Below are 25,731 nucleotides of genomic sequence, written 5' to 3' on the forward strand. Positions count from 1 at the left end.
GTAAACCAGTTTTTTACATGATATTTTCTGAAGAAAAAAAAATGCCGGAAATCGGTTTCAAACTCTGGAGTATGTTTTCAAACCAGTTTGAAAAATACAATCATATTTTAATTTAATTGTTTATAAAGTATTTCAATTTAATTTTTTCAAGTGCTGATATTTTTGAAGTATTCTGAGTAACCAGTTGTGTCCTTTTAAACCGGTTTGAAAATGCTTTAGTCAGACTTGATCAAAATGCACCAATGATCTATGAGGAATTTATGCAAATGCAATCTTTTTCGCGTGGTTATGATTTGAAAGGGTTGTGTAGAACTAGTTGTCAATTTTTGAACTGGTTCGAATTATGCAAATAATCTCTGTTTAAACCAGTTGAAATGCACTGTTCATGTGGACTGTGGAGCAATTTAAAGCTGAAGATTTTAAAATATCAACATTGAACGTGCTGCGTTTGTTTGAATCAGTTTATTAGGATGTGTCTCAATGCTTCATTCGAGCAAATTAGTAATTGGCAACCGGTTTCATTATTCATATTCCAGTGTTGTTCAAGTAATAGATCATGTTTTCTTGTGATAATATTTTGCAAAAGTTTTGATTTGTGACTGATCATGAATCATTGAGAACCATTGAACCGGTTCCAAAAAGTTATGCTTCAGTATGCTTATTTTTTGTAATTTTTTTAATGGTACCAAAATTTCATTTCTTTTTGGAGGCCTGATTACGTATTCAAATTGAAACTAGAAATTTTCGACATCGCTGGAGGTTTTTCTTATGGCGAATCTTAGCACAGTTGAAATCATCTTTCTGCTGCGATATTGTCAAAAACTACCGACACTTAGCAAGACTTCTGACAGTGAGACGTAATGTGTACTTCAACAAGCATATAACTACTATAAAGATCGTATGTAGGTATTATTAGTATTTTGTACCGGAATGATAACGTGAAAGTGCAAATAATGAAAATATAGCCGAGGGTTTTTTTTCGTTTGTTCGTCTTCCTTTCCTCGTATCGTATATTTTACTTTCGGTAATGAAGTATTCATGCACGTAGGTAAAGGTAAGGTATATATATGTAGAAATACCTACTCATTCAAGACTTTAATACTTACACACGCATTTGGGTGTCTTCACAAGTTCACAGCGAGCGCAACGATGACGGGTATCATCGTGCGATTAACACTTGTACACGCATAAAAGGTGAAGATATATACTCATTCGTTTGTACGCTTTATATGGCGGCAGCAATTTACGTATCTGTACTGCATGTTGTACTCGTATGTACTTGTACGTGTAAATATAGGTTAATGAACGCTTATACGTTATTGGATATTATAATGGTACGAAAACGTCGCATTTAACAGTATCGAATTAAACTGATCGATATGTGTACACGCTGTGCACGCTCCAAGCTGTGATATGTATTTTTAATTGCCACGTCGTGTGCGGGTTAATTGTGTTTTGTGCTTGGATTGCAACGGCATAGACGACGAAGACTCAAGAAGGGAGGGAGGGTTGAAAGATACGCATGAACTTGGTTGGTGTTTACTGTTTCGATGCATGAAGTGCATCGTGGTCATTTGTTGCACGCGAATAGTTTTTATTGCATTTTGCTGGAATCTATTGTGAATTTGTGAAGGTGTGGGAAGACGTGATAGCACTGGATTGATGTAAATACGAGTAACTGTGCATGAATTTTATTACAGTTGGGAAAGGAAGAGGATTTCGTGTTCAGGATCCATTATTTTTTTCAAAGCTGTCATGGGTCATTTGTAAACTCATTTTATTTTCATAAGTAGGTGATATTATTGCTTCAATTTTTCCACTCATTAACAAATTGCATTTTATTCTGTTGAATTTTCGCATGATTTTTTTTTTCAATTTTTTTAAAGGCATCAGATTGCTCTGAAAATGGCTGTAGTTGACATGAGAAGATTGAGTCGACTTAGGGCAAGAAAAATTTGGTGCAGTAACGGTTGTTGGAATTTTTTTAAAATTTACACAGTGTCTCTTTCTAGCGACGATTTCTTGAAGTACGTTTGTAGTAATATAGAAAGAAATTGTGGGGTATATGAGAAGCAGTTTGAAAAAGGTATTCGTTCATGTCGGGAGAGGGCGGTAAGAGTCACCTTCGCGACTTTGGGTGTTGTGAAGTTTTGAGCTAAAAAAGTGAACAAATTTTTTTTACCGGTCGAAATTTGAATTTTTAAAAGCTTCTGCCCTCAGTTTGATCGAGTCAATTTCCATTTTCTTTTCTAAAAATTCTATTTTTGTAACTTCCATAAATTCAAAATAGAAAAAATAATGATTTTTAATTTTATATTTTTATTTAAAAATTCGTCATTTTTATCGCCAAAATTGAGTTTTTTTCACATGGCAAATATTTAGTTCCGCCCCCCCCCCCAACACCCCCTTGTTCCTGTCAAGTTGACTATTTTTTGCAAAATTGAATAAAAAGACAAAAAAAAATCAATTGCACAATAATTTGCATTTTCAAGTAAGTATCCGAAGTTGGAAAAAAAACAGCGAGAGAAAGATTCTCAAGGGGAGGGGATGAAATTTCAAGGGCCTCATTCGTTGCTTCCGTCAAGGGCCCCAAATCAACCAAATCCGCGCCTGCAAAGGCATAACGAAGTGATGTGTCATTAGAGGTGGAGAGTGAGACCGTTTTTCCAACTTTTTTCACCTGCAGATTTTTCAACTTTTTACCTCAGCCCCCTCCTCCCCCACTCTGATTTTTCCAGCCAGTTTGACCAGATGTGGTTGGAACAAATTTTGAAAGGGGAGTTGGAAACAAAAATATTAAATACTCGTAATTTGAAATTTTCGAAAATGATTTTCTCAGATCCCCACGTCCGATTTTTTTTCAGAAAATTGGCCAGATATGGTTTAATTAAACAAATTTTGGAAAGGAAGTTGTGTTGAATAATTTCAAATTTTCGAAAATGATTGCCTTAAATCCCTTCTACCCCCCCCCCCTCCTCACGATTTTTCCAGCCAATTGGTCAGGTGCGGTTTGAACAAATTATGGAAGGAGAGTTAGAAGGGGGGAAAAGTTGAATACTCGTCATTTCAAACTTTCAAGAATGATTTCTTCAGATCCTCACCTCAGATTTTTTCAGTCAATTGAAGCATGTGTTTCCAAAACGCACTAAGTCCATTTTCAAAGATTCTGAGGTTGCAAGGCCATCTAGCATAAAGTTTTCTACGTTTCCAAATTGTACTAAGTACCATGAATTTCTTATCAATATTTTTTTGGACTTAGTGCTTTTTGGAAACACATGCTTCAATTGGACAGATGTGGTTTAATTGATAATTTCACATTTTCAAAATATTATTTTATACTCGTATATTGATTTGGTTGTGTTTCCAAAAATTTTTTAATCAATTTTCCTGTTTTTGAAAATTTTTGAAAAATTGCGCAGTAGAATAAATATTTGACCGAATGAAGCGAGGGCAAAAACATTGAAAAATTGATAATTCGAAACGCAAAATACCGTAAACTGGGGTAACATTGAAATCGCGGGGTAACATTGAAGGGTGCGGTTTTTCATCATATTATGCTCCATGGCGGTGGAACTATGAAGTATGGAACAATTCTGACACCGGGAATGGATAGAGTACACTTTGGCGATTATTTTTCCTATTTTATCATTTTCAACTAGTGGTTCCAACACCAGTGAAAAAGCAAGCGAAAAAAAGTGCTGTTTTTATCAATTTTAATTAACATGAAAAGCTTGGTGTCTGGAATTTTGAATTTTCAAAGAACGAGTCAAGTGACATTATAGATGTGTTGGTACATCTCCCGACTATAAATTAGCGCATTTGTTCATGTGCCAAAGTTGTTCCCTGAGGAGTAAAAAAATAATATTCAAACTGGGGTAACTTTGAAGTCTATAAAAAAATCATGAAATTTTGGTAAAATTGGACGAAAATGCATGAAAATGCTTGTAAACTTGTTAAAAACGATGTGAAAACTTGAAAAACAGCTCTAAAATCATTAAAAAATCATAAAATTGGATCAAATTGGCCAAAATGCATGAAAAACGCCTGAAAACTAGAAAAATTCCAAATTATCATTTTGGAGCACTCTTTCATAAATTCAATTGTGAATATGGATCATTTTGTAAGTACTTGACGCGTATAAAGTGACCAAAAAGTGAATACTCATGTTTTTGATAATTTTTGACATTTTGACCTTGATTGAAGCACATTTCAAGGGGTCTTCAAAGTTACCCCAAACGCTGGGTAACTTTGAAGGGCACTTCTTTTGGCTCTTGCGCTTGACAGGAAAAAGGTAGGCAACTTCTGTAACCGCCAAAACGTAGTGCTGACATAGCTTTATCAAAAGCACCACACACATTTCCCCTACCTCCGCCATTCATACCTCTAAACATAAAAAATACTGAAAAATCCTTCAATGTTACCCCAGTTTACGGTAGCATCATTATGGATGCAAAAAGTTGATTTTCAAGACTTCAACAAATCTTTTGAAAATTGATGATTTCTCAGAAGTAAAACAACATTATTTTTGATGCGATGAAGTCAGTTTTTTTACCCTCTACTAACTTTAGTCTGAAAAAAAGCTGTGAAAAATTGATAATTCGAAACACAAAACAACATCATTATGGGTGCAAAAGATTTAACTTCATGACTTCAACATTTTCAATTTTCAGGAAATTAAAACATTTTCAAAAATAGGAATAAGGCCGACGAGCGAAACGAGGACAAAATCTCTCAAAAATTCACAATTCTTCGTTTGTTCAGGACAAAATTTTATGTTTTCAAAAGGAAACCAATTTTGGCAGAAATTGTAAATTGTTTACGAATTTTTGACGAAAAATAGAACATATTTTTTTGGTAGGTATTTTAGCAAAAGTTGGGACTTTCTGGCAGTTTCGACTGAAATTCAGAGACCTTTTTTTTGAGTAATTTCAAGTAAAACAACATTATTTTTGATATGAGAAGTTAATTTTTCTACTTTCAAACTTACAAGTATAATCAGAGAATCTAAAAATAAAATAATCTTTCCCGAAAGCTTTTGAAAATTTACAATTACACTCGGCACTCCTCTGCGCACCTGGACATGACTGAAGAAGGAACAATGGCTTGAGGTTGTATTTTAGGTGTATACAATGATCATAAAATCTCATACGAGTATATTGTACCTCCAGAAAAAGGCACACGAATGAAAGTTGAAGCTAGTCGAGCGTAGTCGATTAGAAATGTGCATATTTGTCAGCAACATAGCGTTCGTCGTAACAAGTTGATTATGATTAGCTTTGCCCACTGCCTCAATGGTCGTAATCGTATAACTGGCTGTCCAATTGGAGACTTCACGATAGTAAATGAATTTTATATCAAATACGAAAAATAATTACCTCTACCAGTCCGAAGACTGATTTGGTTAACGAATTATGAGAGCGAAAGTGCAAATATCCGACCGCAAATCTATCTCATCGTAAGTAAGGAAGAGGTATAGAGTACCTCAGCTGGCTATATTTAATGGGAAATTTCGGAGTAATTCGGTTGACAACCGCTGTAAAGTGGTCAAACTTTAATGATACCGAGAATATACGTGCGAATTGTTCTCCTTTTATTCTTAGTCTTTAATCAGTTTATATACCTACCTACTTTATTGGGTATATGTATGGTTACTATAAAATAATCTATTCTGCATATATTCTCTCGTGTATCTGTATAAAGGTGAAAGTCTCCCATAGAGAGGTCGTCTCACAGAGAGCTAGTTGATCTGCGAAGAGAAAGAGACCTACGAGTACATATTATATATTATATTGTTTCCCATTCGAAACGTGTAATTAATATTGCCAAGTGGTGCGCATTGCTTTCTGCATCTACGATGACGGTTGGTGATGCTGCTGCAGGTGATTCCATTGTACATACCTAGTAGATCTACTACATAGTAATAATAAATCCGATGAGCGAAAAAGTAGACGCTGCTTGTATTTTATACCTATATGGGACTTCATAGTATTTGTTTATAATACGGTATTTTATGACGATGAATAGATACCTACCTATTTCTTTTTTCACTAAAAGGAAACATTTTTATTCTCGTGTCTCGTATTTTAGCAAAACTTTCGATTGGTCTTTGAAAATGATACTCATGATAGGTAATAGGTATCTTTTTCATATGTAGTACAATTGCCTAGTCTGAATGTGTGACTACATAATTCGATATTATTATTTTTTTTTTAATGTCTCGTGCCCAGACAAGTTCATCAGTACGAAATTATACGCTTTAAATTTATAGTATGTACTTTTAAATGCCCACGAAGTGAACGTTTACATGGATTTTGCTGAAGGTTGATGACATTGAAGAGATAGCATCGAGACGAGCTACACGAATTATGTGTCACGTGGGATGTGCCAAACTTGGTGAAATATACTCGTGGAGGATTAAGCTTAACCTTACATTTTTACGTAGTTATTTCACAATGATGATGATGGGTTCGAAAGAAGTCAATGATCTTGAATATTTTAGATAGACTTTCGAGTGAAGGTTGCTAATAAACTATTAGAATACCTAGCTGGTTTCTCTTATTGTTATGCAAAGCTTTATTTTATCTAATGTTCGTAAGATCGATCGAATTTGAACGAATTTTCGATTTGTGAAATTGAATGTGACATCTTGAGGAACATTTTAAAGCAAACTTGCCAAAATATAGTTGATCTTCCTAACAAATTGGCGGCCATTTTGATTGACGAGTCAGCCGAAATCGTAGATTCTGTTTTTCAACATAGGAGTTGCTCGAAATTTTTTGGACTGGATGCAGCTAGATTAAAACAACATGCAAAAATTCATCATCAGCCAAAATTTAAAGTGTTTTTTTTTGATTTTTAGTGAATTTTTAAAAATCAAATTTAATACAAAAATGAGAAAAAAAAATCAAAATTTTACCAAACTGACCTAGAAAGCTGAAATTTGGAATATGCCCTATTTTTGAGCTGCCAAATTTATTGGAAAAGGTTTCAAACCGTTTCGAGCAGTTCTGGAGCCTTCAGCAGGTTTTTGAAACTTGAAGCCCAAAGATCATCTCGAAACAGAAAAAATACCTGAAATATTCAAAGAGCACGTATTAAAACCTTATTTTTAAAAAACTCGAAATAGAAAATTCCTCCATTTTTTAATGACCTTCTTCTGTAAGTGAATATTGAAAGAAAAGACCAAGAAAGATTATCCTTCGGAAAAAAAGAGAAGAATTGTCTAAGGTTTTGAGGTGATCAAATTTTGTAAATTATGTCTGACGAGTTGATTTTATAATTTTTAAAAATTCACCTAGAATTGATATTCGAACTTCAATCAGTGGAATTTCCGAAATGTGGGTCAATTTTTCTCGACTACGAATATGTCAGTGATTGAATCATTCATTTTAATAAATGAGAATCGTTATCTATGCAGAATGCAGATACTTAATATTAAAACTTAAGTACGCTTAATTACAAAATATGACACACATAAATTAATTTTGTATTTTTTGTTTTTTGTTTCCAGGTGAGTGCCACTGAAAGTGATGAATTATTTATTAACGAACATTTGCGGCTTAGTGAGTGTTGACTATTTTTATTTTTAATCCTCCAATTGAGTTCGTACTTTCCTATATTATTGATAAAATGACAAAATAATAAGTCATTTGCTGTCTGGCTCGAGTTATGAAAAAATCTAGGTCTAAAACCATTTTTGATCACGACGAAAGTGAGCAGTGTATCAAAAAATAAACAAGAATACCTTGAATAGTTTTTCGTTCAACTGAAAAACCGAAAGAATTGCAATAGATTTTGAAAAAAAGGAACTTAATGATTTTAAAGGTGACTCAATGTAAAGAAAGGATGTTCCGCGATAAAAAAAAAAAGGTCGAAGTATTTTGAGCAAATTCAATGAGAAGAATCATTAATTCTGAGTCGAAAGCCCCTTCGAAAATTTTTCAGCTTCGAAGGTGTCCTTGGAGGGGAGATATGGGTTCCAAAAGAGGAGGCATTTTAAAAAAATCCTTTGTTTTGCTGTACTTCCCCATTCAACGAATTTTTGGAGAAATGACCAAGTTCCAAGAGATAGTATTTGAGATTCTATTTCGATCTAGGCCACCGCGATTAAAATCTAAGACTTTTTTAAAAGTTCTATCGAGTTGTTTATTTGCAAATCGTTTTTTTTACGCAAATTTGTATTTTGAAAATTTTTCCTCGTCGAATATTTCACAATACCATATTATTTAGGTGTGCCAAAACGTGAAAATATAAAATTTCTGAATGAAGAATGTCAACTCGTGGTGTTTCTTTTTCAAGTTGGAAGGACTTGCCTGCCGATGAAATTATTTTATTCAAAGAGCCCATTCAAGGCGAACTTTTCCCTCCATGTTCTGTTCGAACGAAGCAGGAGCAACAAATTTCGAGAAAATTGAAATAAAAACTCCAATATTTTTTTATCATCAATTCATGGAAAAATCTTTAAATTTTCAAAGTCAAATTTGAGATAATTTTGAGGTTTAAACATTTTTTGAAGGAAAACCTCAAAAATTTACCATATTGATCCAAATTTCAAACGACTCGACTTGAAAAATTAAAGTGTATTTGATCAGTGCACCTACTCGTACCTTATAAATTTAAATTTCAAGTGTGCATTTTAATATACTTATAACAACCCTTCTTTTTCATAAACTCTCTGTCGTATTTTTATTATGTTTACTTAATACTGTTTGTAAAATAGAATTTCATATTTTCACCTGTACATGCTAACACACCTAATTAAAGGTTTGTAGAGGACGTAAAAGGTCAAAATAGTTCCTACATATAAGGATACACAATTTTATTCGGAAACCCCTTTAAAGGTACTTTTCTATTTTGTTGTTCAAGGTTTTTGGAAATTATTATTATTTTCAACGTTTAATAAAGTTGCATTGTTTAATAAGTACGATAAAATTCAATCCAAAATCGCCTTTTCTGTCGCCTTGTTGATCGGGGCTTTCTGAATACCTATTTGAGGAATTTTGGTGTTTAATGAAGTGTGCATAATTTAACTACTGAGACGAGCTAACGCGGTATTACGTTTATAAATTTTTAAGAAAGAATAAACGATGCAGTTTCGTCGTATTTTTGTATCCTCTTCGTGCTTCTAATTACGTGCCAAGTATTCTAGCAGTTTTATTACTAACCTATTTATTTTTTCGAAATTGTCCTTGAATTTTCTCCTTCAGACGTTGAAATTACGACGAAAAAGTATACAACTGCGTAGATGTAATTTTCCAGGAGAAATTGTACTTTATACTCGGGGAAGACTTTTAAGCCAACGAATAAATTTTCACGATTTTTTTTGCCAGATTTGCAGGGAAATTTTCTGCTGCTATGAAATTCGACGATCCTTTCATTCTAGTTTTAAGTTATTGGATACATTTACTTTATGAGGAGAGGGAAGGGCTTGGAGATCAGATTTAGACATGAAATAAAAGTAAGTAGCTCTGAAAATAGATTAAAGCCCCCCAAGATACTCATATTAGCGTCAATATCTATGAACAATGGTTACAAAATAGTATGAGAATTAAAGAAGAGAATTTCACAATAGTTTGACATTTTTACTTAGCTCAACATTCAAGTTCCAAGTATTTCTCTTGTTTTTTCCTCCTCCCCCCTCCCAATCAGATTCAATTGGACGAAGTCATAATTTCTTCCTTTTTTTTGTGCATTCTTCCTTTTTCAGTTCACCATTTATCGAATTATGATTCTTTTCAACGACGATGCACCTTTTTAATTATAGATAGTCTAATTACCTCTATTAAACTTTACAGTACGAGTAATTAAGCAACGTAGACCATCTTTTGGTAAACGATACCATACGGTAAGCTTCAACTTGCACAATTGTACAAGAAGGTGAACATTGTTCAGTGATTACTGATTAGGCTTGTTTGAGGTATTCAACGTCGTGTTTCTTCAATTTTTCTGGTCAAGTGCCATATTTTCCAACTAAAATGAAACTTTTATGGGGAGAAGTGAAAAAAATAATGCGACAACTTCGAGGCTCCGAGAATATATTCGGTTACAAGAGCACAATCGCTAATCAAATTTTTTTGTTTTATTGTCTCTGCGGCAAAATCTACTTCACCGATAGAGTTAACTCAAAAATCACACGTCTTTGGTACATTTTAATTTCGAGTGAACTCGCAATTTCATTCGTGCTCACTTTAGTGTATTTTTTATACGATCACGAACGCAAATTGATCTCAATTTTGAACATATTAAACGCGGTAGGCACCTGTTTCGTTTCAACCTTTGGATTTCCTCTGATTTCCAAAATTTGCGATCACGATATCGAAGCTATAATCGAACACGTTGATAAAATGTTGAGCTACGATAACGGCGATTCGCCGTCAGTTGTTATTGACAGGCAAAAACGACTGGAAAATTATCTCGAAAATGTTTTTCGATCATTGCTGGGATTTTTGGGCGGATGCATCCTGGTTTACCTGTTTATTAGTTTTTTCGACGTTCTGCTCTTTTTCGACGAAGAAAAAGTAAAAAGCGATTATTATTACATGTCGCCCATTCCCCTGATGCGAGAGCATGGTACGATTACAACGTTTCTCCTCTTAAATGGCATTTCGACCTTTGTTTTTGCTATGTTTTTGATCAAGTTGACCTCGGTTTTCGTGCTCGTCTTGTATTGGAGTGCGGTCTGTTGCAACGAATTGATTTGTTTACGAGATGAATTCGGTGCTCGAAGTCGCCGTCTTGAAGAGTACATTGGAGAAGAATCACGTTTGGGGAATGCCTTTGAAAATTGGAGTAAAGCGTTCAACGGTGATTTGCAACGTGGCATCGTGAAATTCCAACAAATAATTGTGTAAATTTTTTAAATACTTACCTATCTATTAAAATTATATTATTGCCAGAAATGTCGCTAAAAATTAAGGATTTTGATCCTAGATTTGATTCGAGAAGTCAATTTTCAATTTTCAACTGTCAATGTTTTTCGCTGCAATTCTCAAAAAAGTCATATTTTTGCCAAAAAAATCCCTTTTCTTTATCAAAACAATCAAAAAAATCTGTCAAAAAAGTCCTGCTTTTTCTAAACCTATCGAACAAGTCTTGTTGGTGAACATTTCCATTTATGTAGGTTGCTTTTTGTCAAATTACCTTAGGTACTTAAGGATGCCAATATTGTAAAAAAAAAATCAATTTCCGTCAAAATTATCAATAAAGTCTTATTTTTGCAAAAAAAAAAAGTAAAAGGTACCAATTTTTGTTGAGATTTTCAAAAAACTTTTTTTTTACCAAAATTTCTCAAAATGTCCCGTTTTTGATAACATTTTAAAAAAATGTTCGTTTTTGCAAAAAATTGGTCATTTTTTTCAAAATAACTATAAGTACATAATTATTAAGAAATCTTTTTTTGCTTAAATTGCCAAGAAAATTGTTTTTAAAAAACGTTAATTTTTTGTGACTCTCAAAATGTCCTATTTGTTGCCAAAACTGCCAAAAAAAAAGTTTAGCTTGCGGAAATTCCCAAAAAGTTCCACTTTTTTTGACAAAATTGCAAACTTTAAAATCAAATTTTTTCGATTTTGATTTTTTTCATTTTTTCTATTTTTTTTTTACCTAGGTAATTAGAAAAATTTTGGCTCAAATAAGAATTTAGATTCTCCTCTCCTTGAACTGAAACATGGAAAAAGCTGTCTTGCTGCACCAAAAGTCTTACGTTTGTCTTGCTTCAGTGCTTTGTCCAATTTTTTAGACACCTTGTTCGGAGGAAGTTTTATTATTTATTATCGAAAAAATTTTAGCCGTTGTTTTTCGAGTAAAAACGTGGAATTTTTTCACGCTTTGAATAATTTGTTTTAAAAACACTTGCAGTATTTTGAAAATTTCTCACATCAAAGAGAAACTTGTAATTTCTTTTGCTTGCTGTTTTTCCTCCAGTTTGATGAATCGTTTGAGAACGTTTGTCGAAGTGATTGGCTCATTCATAGCTCCAGTGGATTTTCTTTATGGCATAGCTGTTCTGTACGTCTGCTTATCAGTAAGCATAATCAAGTTAATTAGACAATCGAGTAGGTAGCAAGTTGAATAAAAAATCAGAAAATAATACATTTTTGAATTTATTTTATCAAAAGGAAGATCTAGCTTTGGGTTTGAAGCTAAAATTTGTAGCAGGATCGTTGGGATCTACGTTTTCAACATTCATCTTCTACTGGGCTGGGCAAAAATTGGATGATGCGGTATGATCTTTAAAAAATTCTAATAATTGAGTACCTAGTGTGGATAAATTGATAAAATTGTGCTCGATTTTACGTAAAATCAGATACACGAAGTGTCGGTTGCTGTGTACTCTACACCTTGGTATTGGTCAGTAAAGGTGCGAAAAAATGTTTACATGTTGCTCTGCCATTGCCATACGGTGAAGAGTTTTTCCATCTTGAAGATATACGGATTACAATTGCAGAATTTTTCACGGTACTGTAATGGAGTCATGACCTATGCGAATTTATTGCGCAAACTCACCAGCAAATAAACACTAATATTGATAAGATTGGAAATTCTGCACATTCAGAAACACCTACATACGTGTAGATTTAATCGTTACGATCAACCTTTTATCCATGTAATTTATTATTTACTGACTTCTATTTTATAATTTCTCACTAAAAAGCTCTTTATCAGCCAGGAAGGACGAAATTTTGAGTTTTTTGGTGGTGGTGGGAGGGGGAGAAGATGGAGTAGAAATATTGAGATTTTAAAAAAATTTAGTTCATTTGATTGAAAGTTTGAATAGCTGACATCTTAATTATAAAACGAGAAGACTATTATAGAAAGAAGGAAAAAAAAAACAGATTTGTTGGAATCAAAGCTAAATCCTTTCTGCTTCTTTCGAGGGCATCTTTTATGGCAAACAAAAATAAAAATGTGGTGAAAATTTCTAAATACTGCAGGTTTTTTTACAGATTGGGCTGTCACTTCTCAAAAATTTGGGAAAAAATCATGTATTATAAAAAACCGGAAAATAGACAAGAAATTTTCTAGTTTTAAAAATTTTACGCTGTCGCAGGAAATTCTAAAATAGTGGACAAATATTTTCTTTGCTTTTTTCTCCCTTTCTCGAGCAATCCTGAAAAATGAATCTTACAAAAAATCATTCTTTTAACATTCTGCTCGCCGCGAATATGATTCGTCATATTTACGGCAAACTGGGTATGCAATTTTAATAACACGTCTCGTCACACAGGGGTTCCCAATCAGCGAACAGCGGTCAGAATACCAATACGTTATTCAGAGCATTGAAATTTCAGATAATGGTGGGGTTTTAAAAAAATCTACAGAGAGTATGCCTGGAAGGATTTTTATTCGTTCATTTTATTTTTTGGGAGAGGAGGGAGGGGGGAGGTGGGCACCAATCAGAATATCTTACTAGGTATTATGTTTCAGTTCTTAAGATAAGATTTTTTTGAAAAACGTTTGAAATACGACTCTTATCGTTTATTTTATACATAGTTAGATAGAAATGAAAAGTAATTGTTTGATTTTTTGTAGGTACATATTTTATTTTTACCAAACTGTGAAGTATTTTCGAAGGATTGTATCTTCATTTCATTTGAGCCCAACTAATGAAAGTTTATAAACCAAGTGCGCCGTCTTGGGCATAGGTTCCCTGCCTGTCTTTCAAGAAAACAGTGTGGATTTAGGAAAGGCAGGTCAACTTTTGATCAGCTAGTACATAAGATTTCAACAAGAAATCTTTAGTCCGGCATAGGAAAATATGAGTAACTGCACCCCCCCCCCGCCGATCCTCCGGGACAACTTTTTTCTTGAAGGGGACACCCCAAGGAACATTTTAAAGCAAACTTGCAAAAAAAAAAGTTGGCCTTACTTACAAAATGGCGACCATTTTGATTGACAGGTGAGCCGAAATCGCAGATTTTGCGTTTTAACATAGGACTTGCACGAACTTTTTCAAACTTTACAAAGGTAGATCGAAAGATAGTGCAAAAATTCATCACCTGTCAAAATTTCAAGTGCTAAAGTGCGTTTTTCGATTTTTGGTGAATTTTTTAAAATCAAATTTAGGCCAAAAATGAGGGGGAAAATCAAAATTTTACCAAATTGACCAAGAAAGCTAAAATTTGCGATATACCCTATCTTTGACATGCCAAATCGATTGGAAACGGTTTCAACCCGTTTTGAGCAGTTCTGGAGCCTCCAGCAGATTTTTGAAACTCGAAATTCCCACAAAATTCCATAAAATTGGAGTTGTAAAGCTGAAATTTATTCTAAAAACTAATTTCAATACGCTACGAAGTACTGCAGGTGAATTTCAAGTCGTTTTGGAGTCTCCAGCAACTTTTTGAAAATTCCTGAAGCCTCTAGCAGATTTTTGAAACTTTAAATTTTCACAAAATTTCATCAAATGGAGATGGAAAGCTGAAATTTACTCTACACACGAATTTTAACACCCTCTGAAGACGACTTCAGGTGGGTTCAAGTCATTTTAGGGCCTCCAGCGACTTTTTTTGAAAATCACTGGAGCCTCCAGCAGATTTTTGAAACTTTAAATTTTCACAAAATTTCATCAAATGGAGATGGAAAGCTGAAATTTACTCTACATTCGAATTTTAACACCCTCTGAAGACGACTTCAGGATGGGTTCAAGTCATTTTAGGGCCTCCAGCGACTTTTTTGAAAATTACTGGAGCCTCCAGTAGATTTTTGAAACTTGAAATTTCCCCAACAATAATTTATCAAATGGAGTTGGCAAGCTGAAATTTACTTCGCAGACTACATGGTGGTTTCAAATTGTTTCGAAGCTTCCAGCTACTTTTAGGAAATTTCAATTTTCCAAAAAAACGTCATACAACGTTTCAAAAAGTTGCTGGAGGCTCCAAAACGACTTGAAATTCAACAGCAGTCAACTTCGAAGCGTATTGAAATTAGTTTGCAGAATGAATTTCGACTCTCCATCTCAGTTTGATAAAATTTTGGGGAAATTTCAAGTTTCTAAACTCCATCTCAAAACTTATCAGAGAAATAGGTACCACCACTCTGCAAGAAAGGAGAAACTGCCTTGCTCTGAAATACTATCTCAAGATTGCCATGAACCCATAACACCTAAATTACTTCAAGATTTTTCATTCAAGCCTTGAAAACCTATACTCTACCTATAAACCTTTTGGAAATCACACTTGAGAACTGCTTGCCTCCTACAATGTTGACTCTACCAACTTGAATGATATGAAAGGAAAAATTCATTCTTATAAAAACTTTACATGGTCAAATCCAGTCACCTCATGTCGCTAAAGCAGGCGAGAAGAAGTAATTTTAGCTAGGATCCGCGTACACATAGCTCACTGTGATACAAATGTAACCATTCAACATATACTGGACTCATGCATACTATATAAATCAAATGTAGAAAAAATATGATCATCTGAAAGCTGATGATGAAAATCTGTGGCAAAAATTGTTCATTTTTTTAAAAGTGTCCAACTTATTCTATGATATTTAACACATTATTTTTTCTTAGTGCTTTTCTCACATTTTTTCCAGTATTATTTTTCTTTTTGCATGTTAACTATAATAACTATTTCTTGTTATATTGTTGAATGTATTTTGTAATCATCTGTGCAAAATGAATTAATACTTGGAATGTGTGTCACATGCAGATGAAAAAAAACCATAGTTGTTGGGCATCTTTAAATGAAAAATTTATTCATTCATTCAAATAAACTTTAACTGATTGCGATGAGGTGAGTCGACTTTAATTAGTTGATGTGTAATTTTTTTGCTCTTTTATTCCGGAATTTCATTTTGTTATTTTTTTTGGGGGGGGGATCAACAGAAATTTAATGTGGTGTAATAATTTTTAGATTTGAAAATTTGAATGTTGAAAAACGACTCTCCTTGATTTTTATAATTGTTTCCTTGGAAATGAAAATTAACTGTTTGCTACATATTTCGAAAGTGCTTTTTTCAAACCATCAACTACTATTCTCGAGGGTTCTTGAAAACACTTTACCCGTGGCCGATGGTTTTTGTGGTTCATTTTGTGGTTTAATCATTACCCGAGTTTCTCTAGTTTTTCTCTTCGTATTGCCTTTTTTTTTTGTCTGAAAGTATTAATTTTTCAACCGTAAAGGTTTTTTAATTGTAGGTAGTGTTATTTTTCCTGGTCTTCACTTTTCAGTCTGCGTAATATTCAATCCCTGAAAAATAACTGATAGGTACTATATTTTACATAATTTTCCATATTTGTGCTATTTCCTATTCAACATGGACGTTTACTTCGATGTTTCATTTACCTACGTATAAATTTTATTTTCCATTTGACTGTCGATTCGCTGATCAATTCGCATTAGGAGCTGATTTCTTGCCCAAATTGAAGATGACTCTGTTGTGGGAAGAGCTGAAGAAAATCGTACGACAACTTCGAGGCTTACAAAATATCTTCGGTTACAAGAGCACAGTGGCGAATCAAATCTTCCTCTTCTATTGTTTCTGCGGTAAAATTTACTTCACTGATAAAATTCACCCGGGGGTGAAGTACCTTTGGTACATTTTGGTGCTGAGTGAGCTGTTAATTTCGTACGCACTCACCTTAGTGTACTTTTTATACGATGACGAACACGATGTAATGATGATGTTGAGCGCTGCGAACGTCGTCAGCACCAGTAACGTGGCAGTTTTTGGATTTCCTCTGATCTCGTACATTTGCGGTGATCATATCGAAGCCATCATTGATCAAGTCGACGATATTTTCGCTTCTGAAGAAAATCCAACAGGCGATTCTCACTCCGGAGTTAAACAACTGAGAGTATTAGCGGATGTGAAAAATGTTTTCTGGTCGTTGTTGGGATTTTTTGGAGTATGCTGCGTCGTATATCTTTTTATTTGCTTTTTCGACGTCGTCTTATTTTTCAAGGAAGAGAAGGTGAAAAATGATTATTATTATTACATGTCGCCAATTCCTCCGATGAGAAAACACGGTTCTTTTAAATTATTCTTCATCTTTAATGGTGTTTCAACCTTTGTTTTTGGCATGTTTTTGGTCAAGTTGATTTCAGTGTTTTCAGTCGTCTTGTATTGGAACACGGTTTGTCGAAACGAGTTGATTTGTTTACGAGATGAATTCCACAAAAAGTCTCGTAGTTTGAGCGAATGCATGGAAAAGGGTGCATGGACAGGGGGAACTTTGAAGAAATGGAATCGAGATTTCAATGCTGTGATTGTACGTGGTGTTGTTAAATTTCAAGAGACTGTTTTGTAAGTAGTTCGTTGAATTTGTGCTATTTTTAGGTTGTATACTTATGGTCAAGTTTTATATTCACTGTGAATTTTTCAGCTTGATTAATTACTTGAAAACCTTCATCGAGGTGATTGGCTCATTTGTAACACCTTTGGCGTTCTTTTATGGCGTTGCTGTTCTTTACATATGTTTATCAGTAAGCTCATCAATCCTAATTTTGATATTTACCTAGGTATAATATTGAGCTCAGATGAATTGAAAAGTAATTTTGAGCAATTCGTTTTCAAAAAATAGGAAGATATATTTTTCGTTCTGAAGCTGAAATACGTGGCTGGTACATTGGGAACTACGTTTTCAGCGTTCATCTTCTATTGGACTGGGCAGAAATTGGACGATGCGGTAAAGTACCTACCCACTGAATAATGAATTACTCGTAAATTTGAATTTGACCAAGGTGAATTGATCTGTTTGAATTTATTTCAAATTCAGATATTTGAAGTATCAGTGGCTGTGTACTCAACCCCTTGGTATTGGTCGGTGAATGTTCGAAGGAACGTTCATTTCTTATTATATCAGACTCAGAATGTGCAAAATTTCTCAATTTTAAAAGTGTACGGATTGCTGTTGAAGAATTTTTCCAGATACGCGAATGGAGTTATGACTTCTACAAATTTATTGCGGAAACTTACCAGAGAATAAATCATATTTTTTATTTTTTAAGTGACAGTTACTTAAGAGCTTGACCTAAAGATTGAAAGGGTGTGATTTTAATCGACCTGTGATATTTACCTACTCATATTTTTGTACCTACCTATTTTCTCGCTTATATTTTTATCCTCAACTTGAAAAAGTATACCTATATATTTATCAACACTAGGTACTATTTACATATTATTTATTATTTGTAAAAAATAAATAAAAATCACATTTGAGTTGTCAATTAATTGAAGATCTCCGGTATTCCTCAAATAAATCAATATTGAACAAAAATAAAAATTCGAAACTTTTTTTTTTTTTAAAGGCAAGCTTATGGGATTTTGAAGAGAGCAAACAAAGCATGAAAAACAAAATATCTACGTTTGAAATACATACGAGTAGTTGTAGCTAATTTTGATGAGAATGATGCGATATCATTTCGCTATAAAATATGAAAGGATGCAGCGACAGCGCCTCATGCTTACTGTATGAAATCAATGGGAATAAAAATGCAACGCAAGAGCTCCTCAAAGACTCTTAATTTCCAAAGTTCCATTTTGGTGATTTTTGAAAATTTAATTCGGGGGCTGACAAATCTTCCACACTCCAGAGTCAAGTTAGATTACTAAACTTATTTGAGGGATCTGTCCGCCCAAATTTTTGGCTCATTAGCTGTTTCATAGATTGTCTTATACGATAAATTTGCGAAGTGGTAGGTAGGTTGTTTTTCTTAGGGGCAGATTCCACCATGATATCATAACATATTCTTACTGAAATTTTCAATTTTTGTTCATGGAGTAGGTTCATTAGGAATCGTGGAGAGGGCGGGGTGTAATTCTTTTTTGAAGAGTTTTATTGGAGGATATCAGTACTTTTATTTCTATATTATTGTGATGAAGTGTTTAATCTAATGAATGAAAATAGCATTGGTGGCAGGAGCATGCAGAGAGTGGACAGATTACTGGACATTTGTCATTAAACTGACTGGAATAAAAACAGTGGGTTTGCAAGGGTGATGGGGGAAGAGGTTGACAAAAATTCGCCAATCAGTAAAAAAAAGACTTTCAATTTTGTCAAATAAAATGACAAATAGCGAATACATACAAATTTCTAAAATGAAATGAGAGATGAAATGACAAATTTACCAATAATTGATAAAAAAAACCTATTAAAAAATTATTATTTTCCTTTTTGAATTTTTTGAAGTTTCAAAATGGAATTTTTTAGTTTAGGAAAAGGATAGAAAAAATAGCTGAGTGATGCGAGTGAAAAAACGTTCAAAAATTCAAGAGGTGAAAAACGATGTGTTTTTCAGGTTCCATTTTTTGGCTTCAAAATTTTGGAATTTAAATGTCAACTTTTTAAAAATTTATATTTTGAAAATGAAAACCAAACAAACCTGAACAAAGTAAAGCAAAACGTCATTTCAAAGATCGATATGTAACTGGTATTTTGCAAACTTCACAAGAGAGCGTTTTAAAGATTGAAATGTTTCTCAGTTTGGAAGTATAATGTTTCAGATATATTCCTTAAGTCTATTAGAACAATTCTGAGCATGAAAATATCATTCACGAGTTACCAGAATACATTGAGAGCATTTTAAACCTAACGCGCAAGAAACAAGTTACATCGTTCTTTCCCTGTGCTCCTCAATTTACGCTGCAATCCAACTTAGACACGCTATCAAGTCGACTAGCTGCTGGTAGGTTTGAGTAATTTTGTGGCCATCTGGAGCCTCCAGTAGATTTTTGAAACTTGAAATTTCTACAAAATTTCATCAAAAGGAGTTGAAAAGCCGAAATTCATTCTGTGAACTAATTTTAATTCACTATGAAGTTGATTGTAAGTAAGTACGTAGATTTCAAGTCGTTTTATAGCTTTCAGCGAGTTTTTGAAAATTGCTGGAACCTCCTTTACATTTTTGAAACTTGCAATTTCTACAAAATTTTATCAAATGGAGTTGGAAAGCCGAAAGTTGGTTCAGATAGATTTTGTGGCAGTTTTAGAAAAACAGAAGTTTCTAAAAATCTGCTGGAGGCTCCAAAACGGATGGAAACTGCTTGCGATCCACCTCAGAATATTGTCAAAAATGGGGTGTCTCTGTTTGGTAAAATTTTACGGAAATTTTAAGCATTGAAATATCTGCTGGAGAGGCTCCAGTAATTTCCTAAAAGTCACTGGAGGCTCCTGAACGACTCGAAATTTACTTGCAGTCGACTCCCTGGCGTATTGAAATTAGTATACAGAATGAATTTCACCTTTCCAACTGCTTTTGATGGAATTTTGTAGAAATTTCCAGTTTCAAAAGTCTGCTGGAGGCTCCAGAATTGCTCAAAATGGTTTGAAATAGTTTCTAATCGATTTGGCAGATCGAAAGTAAGATATATCACAAATTTCATCCTTCTAGGTCAAGTTGGTAAAAATTTAATTTTGTTTTTATTTTTTACCAAAATTTGATGTTCAAAAATTCACCAAAAAATGAAAAATTTATATTTTAACTGAACTGGTCATGCTAATAGGAAATTTAGCGTAGAATAATTTCAGTTGAATCACTTTTTTCCCTGCGACCCTTCATTTCGGCGATATAATCGAAAAACATAGATTGACAAAGGTTAATGACCTCTTGAGGGGATCACAGCCACTAAGTTGCGGTGTGCAACTTTGATCAAAATATTTTCGAGCCTTATGTGAATCGAGTTTACGTTTTACATTGTCAATTTAGGAATTTTCTGCACGCTTCATTAATGAAGCGTGCAGAAAATTCCTTTTCAAGCACCGCATCATCCCAAGTACCAAAAAAAAATAAAAATAAAGAAACCCCTGGGAAATGACCTAGCTAATTAAAGCACACCCTTGTCTGGCGATTTACCGCCTCGCCAAGCGTTATTCGGACAGAATAAATAAAAATGAAAAAAGAAAGCATAAAGTCTTGGACCTATTACAAATACTATGTTGTTTCCCCATGAACTAATATCCGCATTGGCGCAATATTAATTATGAAACGAATGTATCTCAGAGATTTACCATGAAGAATCATACATAATAAAATTCAAACGGATATATAATTAAAATCAGGGTCTTTCACCATTAAGAAATTATAAATGGGTGATGAAAATAGGTATACCAAAGAAAATATGAAGGGATGAAAGGGCACCCCTAACCCATCGAACATAGAAGAAAGTAACAAGCACACTGCTTTGAGACTTTTTATTGAGAAACAAAAATGAAAACAAAGATAAAGAAAATCGTGCATCTTAAGACTAAATAAAAAAAATCATTAGCATACCCTGATCAGAGAAATCAACCGAAATAGGTGGCAGTTACCCTATAACGACCGGATGAAATAAATGTCATCTATTCTCAAGGAATAAAAATGGAAATTAGACGATTAACTATTGGAAAAAGGAACTTTGTTGAATATACTTAATTAAAAGTTTTTCGTTTTAATTATGATGTTTAATAATTGAATAATTCGAAGATATTTTCGAGTTTCAAGTTACGTGTTTTATATTTCATATCACAAGTTTCACTTTTCACTAACCGAATGAGCAGGCCGAGGTGCTCGGACCTACTGAAGTTTCGTTCGAAGCTTTCAGACGTTGAAAGCTCGTAGTAAAAGTTCCTCAAAAAGTATTGTTTTTCCTGGTCTTCACTTTTCAGTTTGCGTAACAGTCAATCCCTTCAAAATAACTGATAGGTACTATATTTTACGTAATTTTCCTTTTTTGTGCTATTTCCTATTCAACATGGACGTTTACTTCGATGTTTGATTTGCCTACGTATAAATTTTATTTGCCATTTGACTGTTCATTCGGCCGTGTTTGCTTCGTTGATCAATTCGCATTAAGTGCTGATTTCCTGGCCAAACTGAGGATGACTCTGTTGTGGGAAGAGCTGAAGAAAATCGTACGGCAACTTCGAGGCTTGCAAAATATCTTCGGTTACAAGAGCACAGTGGCGAATCAAATCTTCCTCTTCTATTGTTTCTGCGGTAAAATTTACTTCACTGATAAAATTCACCAGGAGGTGAAGTACCTTTGGTACATTTTGGTGCTGAGTGAGCTGTTAATTTCGTACGCACTCACCTTAGTGTACTTTTTATACGATGACGAACACGACGTAATGATGATGTTGAGCGCTGCGAACGTCGTCAGCTCCAGTAACGTGGCAGTTTTTGGATTTCCTCTGATTTCGTACATTTGTGGTGATCATATCGAAGCCATCATTGACCAAGTCGACGATATTTTCGCTTCTGAAGACAATCCAACAGCCGATTCTCTCTCCGAAGCTAAACAATTGAGAGTAATAAACGACGTGAAAAATGTTTTCTGGTCGTTGTTGGGATTTTTTGGAGTATGCTGCGTCGTATATCTTTTTATTTGCTTTTTCGACGTCGTCTTATTTTTCAAAGAAGAGAAGGTGAAAAATGATTATTATTACATGTCGCCAATTCCTCCGATGAGAAAACACGGTTCTTTTAAATTATTCTTCATCTTTAATGGCGTTTCAACCTTTGTTTTTGGCATGTCTTTGGTGAAGTTGATTTCAGTGTTTTCAGTCGTCTTGTATTGGAACACGGTTTGTCGAAACGAATTGATTTGTTTACGAGATGAATTCCACAAAAAGTCTCGTAGTTTGAGCGAATGCATGGAAAAAGGTGCATGGACGGGGGAACATTGAAGAAATGGAATCGAGATTTCAATGCTGTGATTGTACGTGGCGTTGTTAAATTTCAAGAGACTGTTTTGTAAGTAGTTTGTTGAATTGATGCCATGTTTAGGCTATCGTTGCTCAAGTTTTATATTCACTGTGAATTTTCCAGCTTGATTAATTACTTGAAAACCTTCATCGAGGTGATTGGCTCATTTGTAACACCTTTGGCGTTCTTTTATGGCGTTGCTGTTCTTTACATATGTTTATCAGTAAGCTCATTAATCCTAATTTTGATATGTACCTAGGTATAATATTGAGCTCAGATGAATTGAAAAGTAATTTTGAGCAATTCGTTTTCAAAAAATAGGAAGATATATTTTTCGTTCTGAAGCTAAAATACGTGGCTGGTACATTGGGAACTACGTTTTCAGCTTTTATCTTTTATTGGACTGGGCAGCAATTGGACGATGCGGTAAAGTATCCACTGAATAATGAATTTACTCGTAAATTTGAATTTGACCAAGGTAAATTGATCCAAGTATGTATTTGAATTTCTTTAAAATCCAGATATGTGAAGTATCAGTGGCTGTGTACTCAACCCCTTGGTATTGGTCGGTGAATGTTCGAAGGAACGTTCATTTCTTATTGTATCAGACTCAGAATGTACAAAATTTCTCAATTTTAAAAGTGTACGGATTGCTGTTGAAGAATTTTTCCAGATACACGAACGGAGTTATGACTTCTACAAATTTATTGCGTAAACTTACCAGAGAATAAATCATATTTTTTATTTTTTTAAGTGATAGTTACCTATGAATGTAACCTAAAGATTGAAAGGGTGTGATTTTTTTCAAGTGAGCTGGTGAGCTGCATGGGCAGAAAAGTTATTTGGCTCCAAGAAAATTATTTATTCTATGATATCTACCTAAGATACTCATATTTTTGTACCTGAAAACATAAACCCATATATTTATCAACACTACGTATAGGTACTACATATTACCTATTATGTTATAAAAAATAAATACAAATCACATTTGAGTTGTCAATTACTTCAATTGAACAAAAATAGAAATTCGAAACATTTTTTTTTTTTAAAGGCAAGCTTATGAGATTTTAAAGTGAGCAAACAAAGCATAAAAAACGAAATATTCACGTTGAAATACGAGTAGTTGGAACTAACTATATAAATTATGAAAGGATGCGCGGACAGCGCCTCATGCTTACTGTATGAAATCAATGGAATAAAAATGCAACGCAAGAGCTCCTCAAAGACTCTTCATTTCCAAAGTGGTGATTTTTGAAAATTTAGAAGTTGGCTCGTGTGAAGTTGACTTATGAGTTATGACTCATGAGGCCAGTCACCTGAAGTAAACTTTTTTAATAATTTTTTTCAATCATGTTTCCTGAAAATTCATTTCTGCCAGCTTGATTACTTATGAATAGTCGGAGAATGTAAATTTGAAGATTTCATCTTGGAAAATGCTCTTTTATTTTATTCTGATGAGCTGTTCTTAAAATTTTTTAAAATTGCCAAAAAATCGAAAAACGAACTTCAGTGCATGAAATTTGAAAATTGAGGCATAATTTTCATTTTCTCGAACATGTTACTGATTAAATATACCTATTCAACTTTTTTTTACGTGTGTAAAGTCTTTGTAATATTGATGTGTTACCTACTAACTTGCCTACAAAATGTGACGCAATGAATTAATTTGTTTTGTTTTTTTGTTTTGTTTTCAGGTGAGTACCTGTACGAAGGTGATTACTTATTCATTAATAGGTATGCAGTGTAAATTGTAAGTGTTATATCTATTTTTCTCATCTATTAATCTATTATATGTGTAAGGCGAAGGAAAAAGAGTTCTGCGAATTTTCAATCGGCTCAAACATTTTCAAAGATGAATCTTTTTCTGAAGTTTAAAAAATAGACGTTTCAAAGGTTCAAAAATTGACATTTTTCAAGTTTGAAGGTGAACATTTTTAGATGTTCAAAGTTGCACATTATCACAGATTCAAGATTGAACATTTATTAAAGGTTGAAAATTGATGTTTTTCAAATTTTTTGAGGTTCAAAGGTGGCCTTTTTCAAAAGTTGGAAGTTGAACATTTTCAAATAGTCCGGCATATGACAATAGGAGTAATTGCACCCCCTGCCGATCCTCCGGGACAACTTTTTTCTTAAAGGGGACATCCTAAGGAACATTTTAAAGCAAACTTGCCAAAAAAAAAGTTGGCCTTACTTACAAAATGGCGGCCATTTTGATTGACAGGTCAGCCGAAATCGCAGATTTTGCGTTTTAACATAGGACTTGCACGAACTTTTTCAAACTTTACAAAGGTAGATCGAAAGATCATGCAAGAGTTTATCACCTGTCAAAATTTCAAGTGCTCAAGTGCGTTTTTCGATTTTTGGTGAATTTTTGAAAATCGAATTTAGGCCAAAAATGAGGGAAAAAATCAAAATTTTACCAAATTGACCAAGAAAGCTGAAATTTGGGATATACCCTATTTTCGACATGCCAAATCGATTGGAAATGGTTTCAACCCGTTTTGAGTTGTTCTGGAGCCTCCGGCAGATTTTTGAAACTCGAAATTCCCACAAAATTCCATCAAATTGCAGTTGTAAAGCTAAAATTTATTCTAAAAACTAATTTCAATACGCTACGATGTACTGCAGGTAAATTTCAAGTCGTTTTGGAGCCTCCAGCGACTTTTTGAAAATTCCCGAAGCTTCCAGCAAATTTTTGAAACTTCTTTAAATTTTCACAAAATTTCATCAAATGGAGATGGAAAGCTGAAATTTACTCTACACTCCAATTTTAACACCCTCTGAAGACGACTTCAGGTGGGTTCAAGTAATTTTAGGGCCTCCAGCGACTTTTTTTGAAAATTACCGCAGCCTCCAGCAGATTTTTGAAAGTTTAAATTTTCACAAAATTTCATCAAATGGAGATGGAAAGCTGAAATTTACTCTACACTCCAATTTTAACACCCTCTGAAGAGAAGAGGTCTTAAATGAACAGTACAGTAATTTTTTTTATAAATTGAATTTCAACCTCAAATCCAAAATTCGAGCTGGCTTGGTTTCATAGAGGCCGACGATCGAGTTATGTCCGAAAAATCCGTCAACCGTATTTTTTGAA

General features: G+C 33.8%; 2 protein-coding genes and 1 long non-coding RNA gene across 5 annotated transcripts in view; all 3 read left to right on the forward strand.

Annotated features, from left to right (window-relative positions):
• Nucleotides 1-25,731, forward strand: part of LOC135847116 (mucin-5AC-like) — a 321,695-nt gene that overhangs the window by 172,680 nt on the left and 123,284 nt on the right. The gene's annotated exons all lie outside the window — the stretch shown is intronic.
• On the forward strand, nt 11,928-13,359 carry LOC135847642 (uncharacterized). The gene is made up of 3 exons (XR_010559209.1): nt 11,928-12,022; nt 12,117-12,221; nt 12,305-13,359. It is a non-coding gene; the product is annotated as an uncharacterized LOC135847642 (long non-coding RNA).
• On the forward strand, nt 15,553-18,109 carry LOC135848481 (uncharacterized). Its single transcript, XM_065368393.1, has 4 exons — nt 15,553-17,253; nt 17,333-17,432; nt 17,531-17,635; nt 17,726-18,109. The coding sequence occupies exons 1-4, from the start codon at nt 16,280-16,282 to the stop codon at nt 17,933-17,935; spliced, it is 1,389 nt and encodes a 462-aa protein (XP_065224465.1). The 5' UTR covers nt 15,553-16,279; the 3' UTR covers nt 17,936-18,109.

Source organism: Planococcus citri, chromosome 5 (genome assembly GCF_950023065.1).
Source record: "Planococcus citri chromosome 5, ihPlaCitr1.1, whole genome shotgun sequence".
Lineage (NCBI taxonomy): Eukaryota > Metazoa > Arthropoda > Insecta > Hemiptera > Pseudococcidae > Planococcus > Planococcus citri.

Bases quoted from the DNA above. Each gene is read 5' to 3' on its own strand.
- LOC135848481 (XM_065368393.1), top strand. From the start codon at position 16,280: ATGTTTCATTTACCTACGTATAAATTTTATTTTCCATTTGACTGTCGA. The intron at 17,254-17,332 runs GTAAGTAGTTCG...TGAATTTTTCAG, and splicing joins AAATTTCAAGAGACTGTTTT to CTTGATTAATTACTTGAAAA. The intron at 17,636-17,725 runs GTAAAGTACCTA...TTTCAAATTCAG, and splicing joins GGCAGAAATTGGACGATGCG to ATATTTGAAGTATCAGTGGC.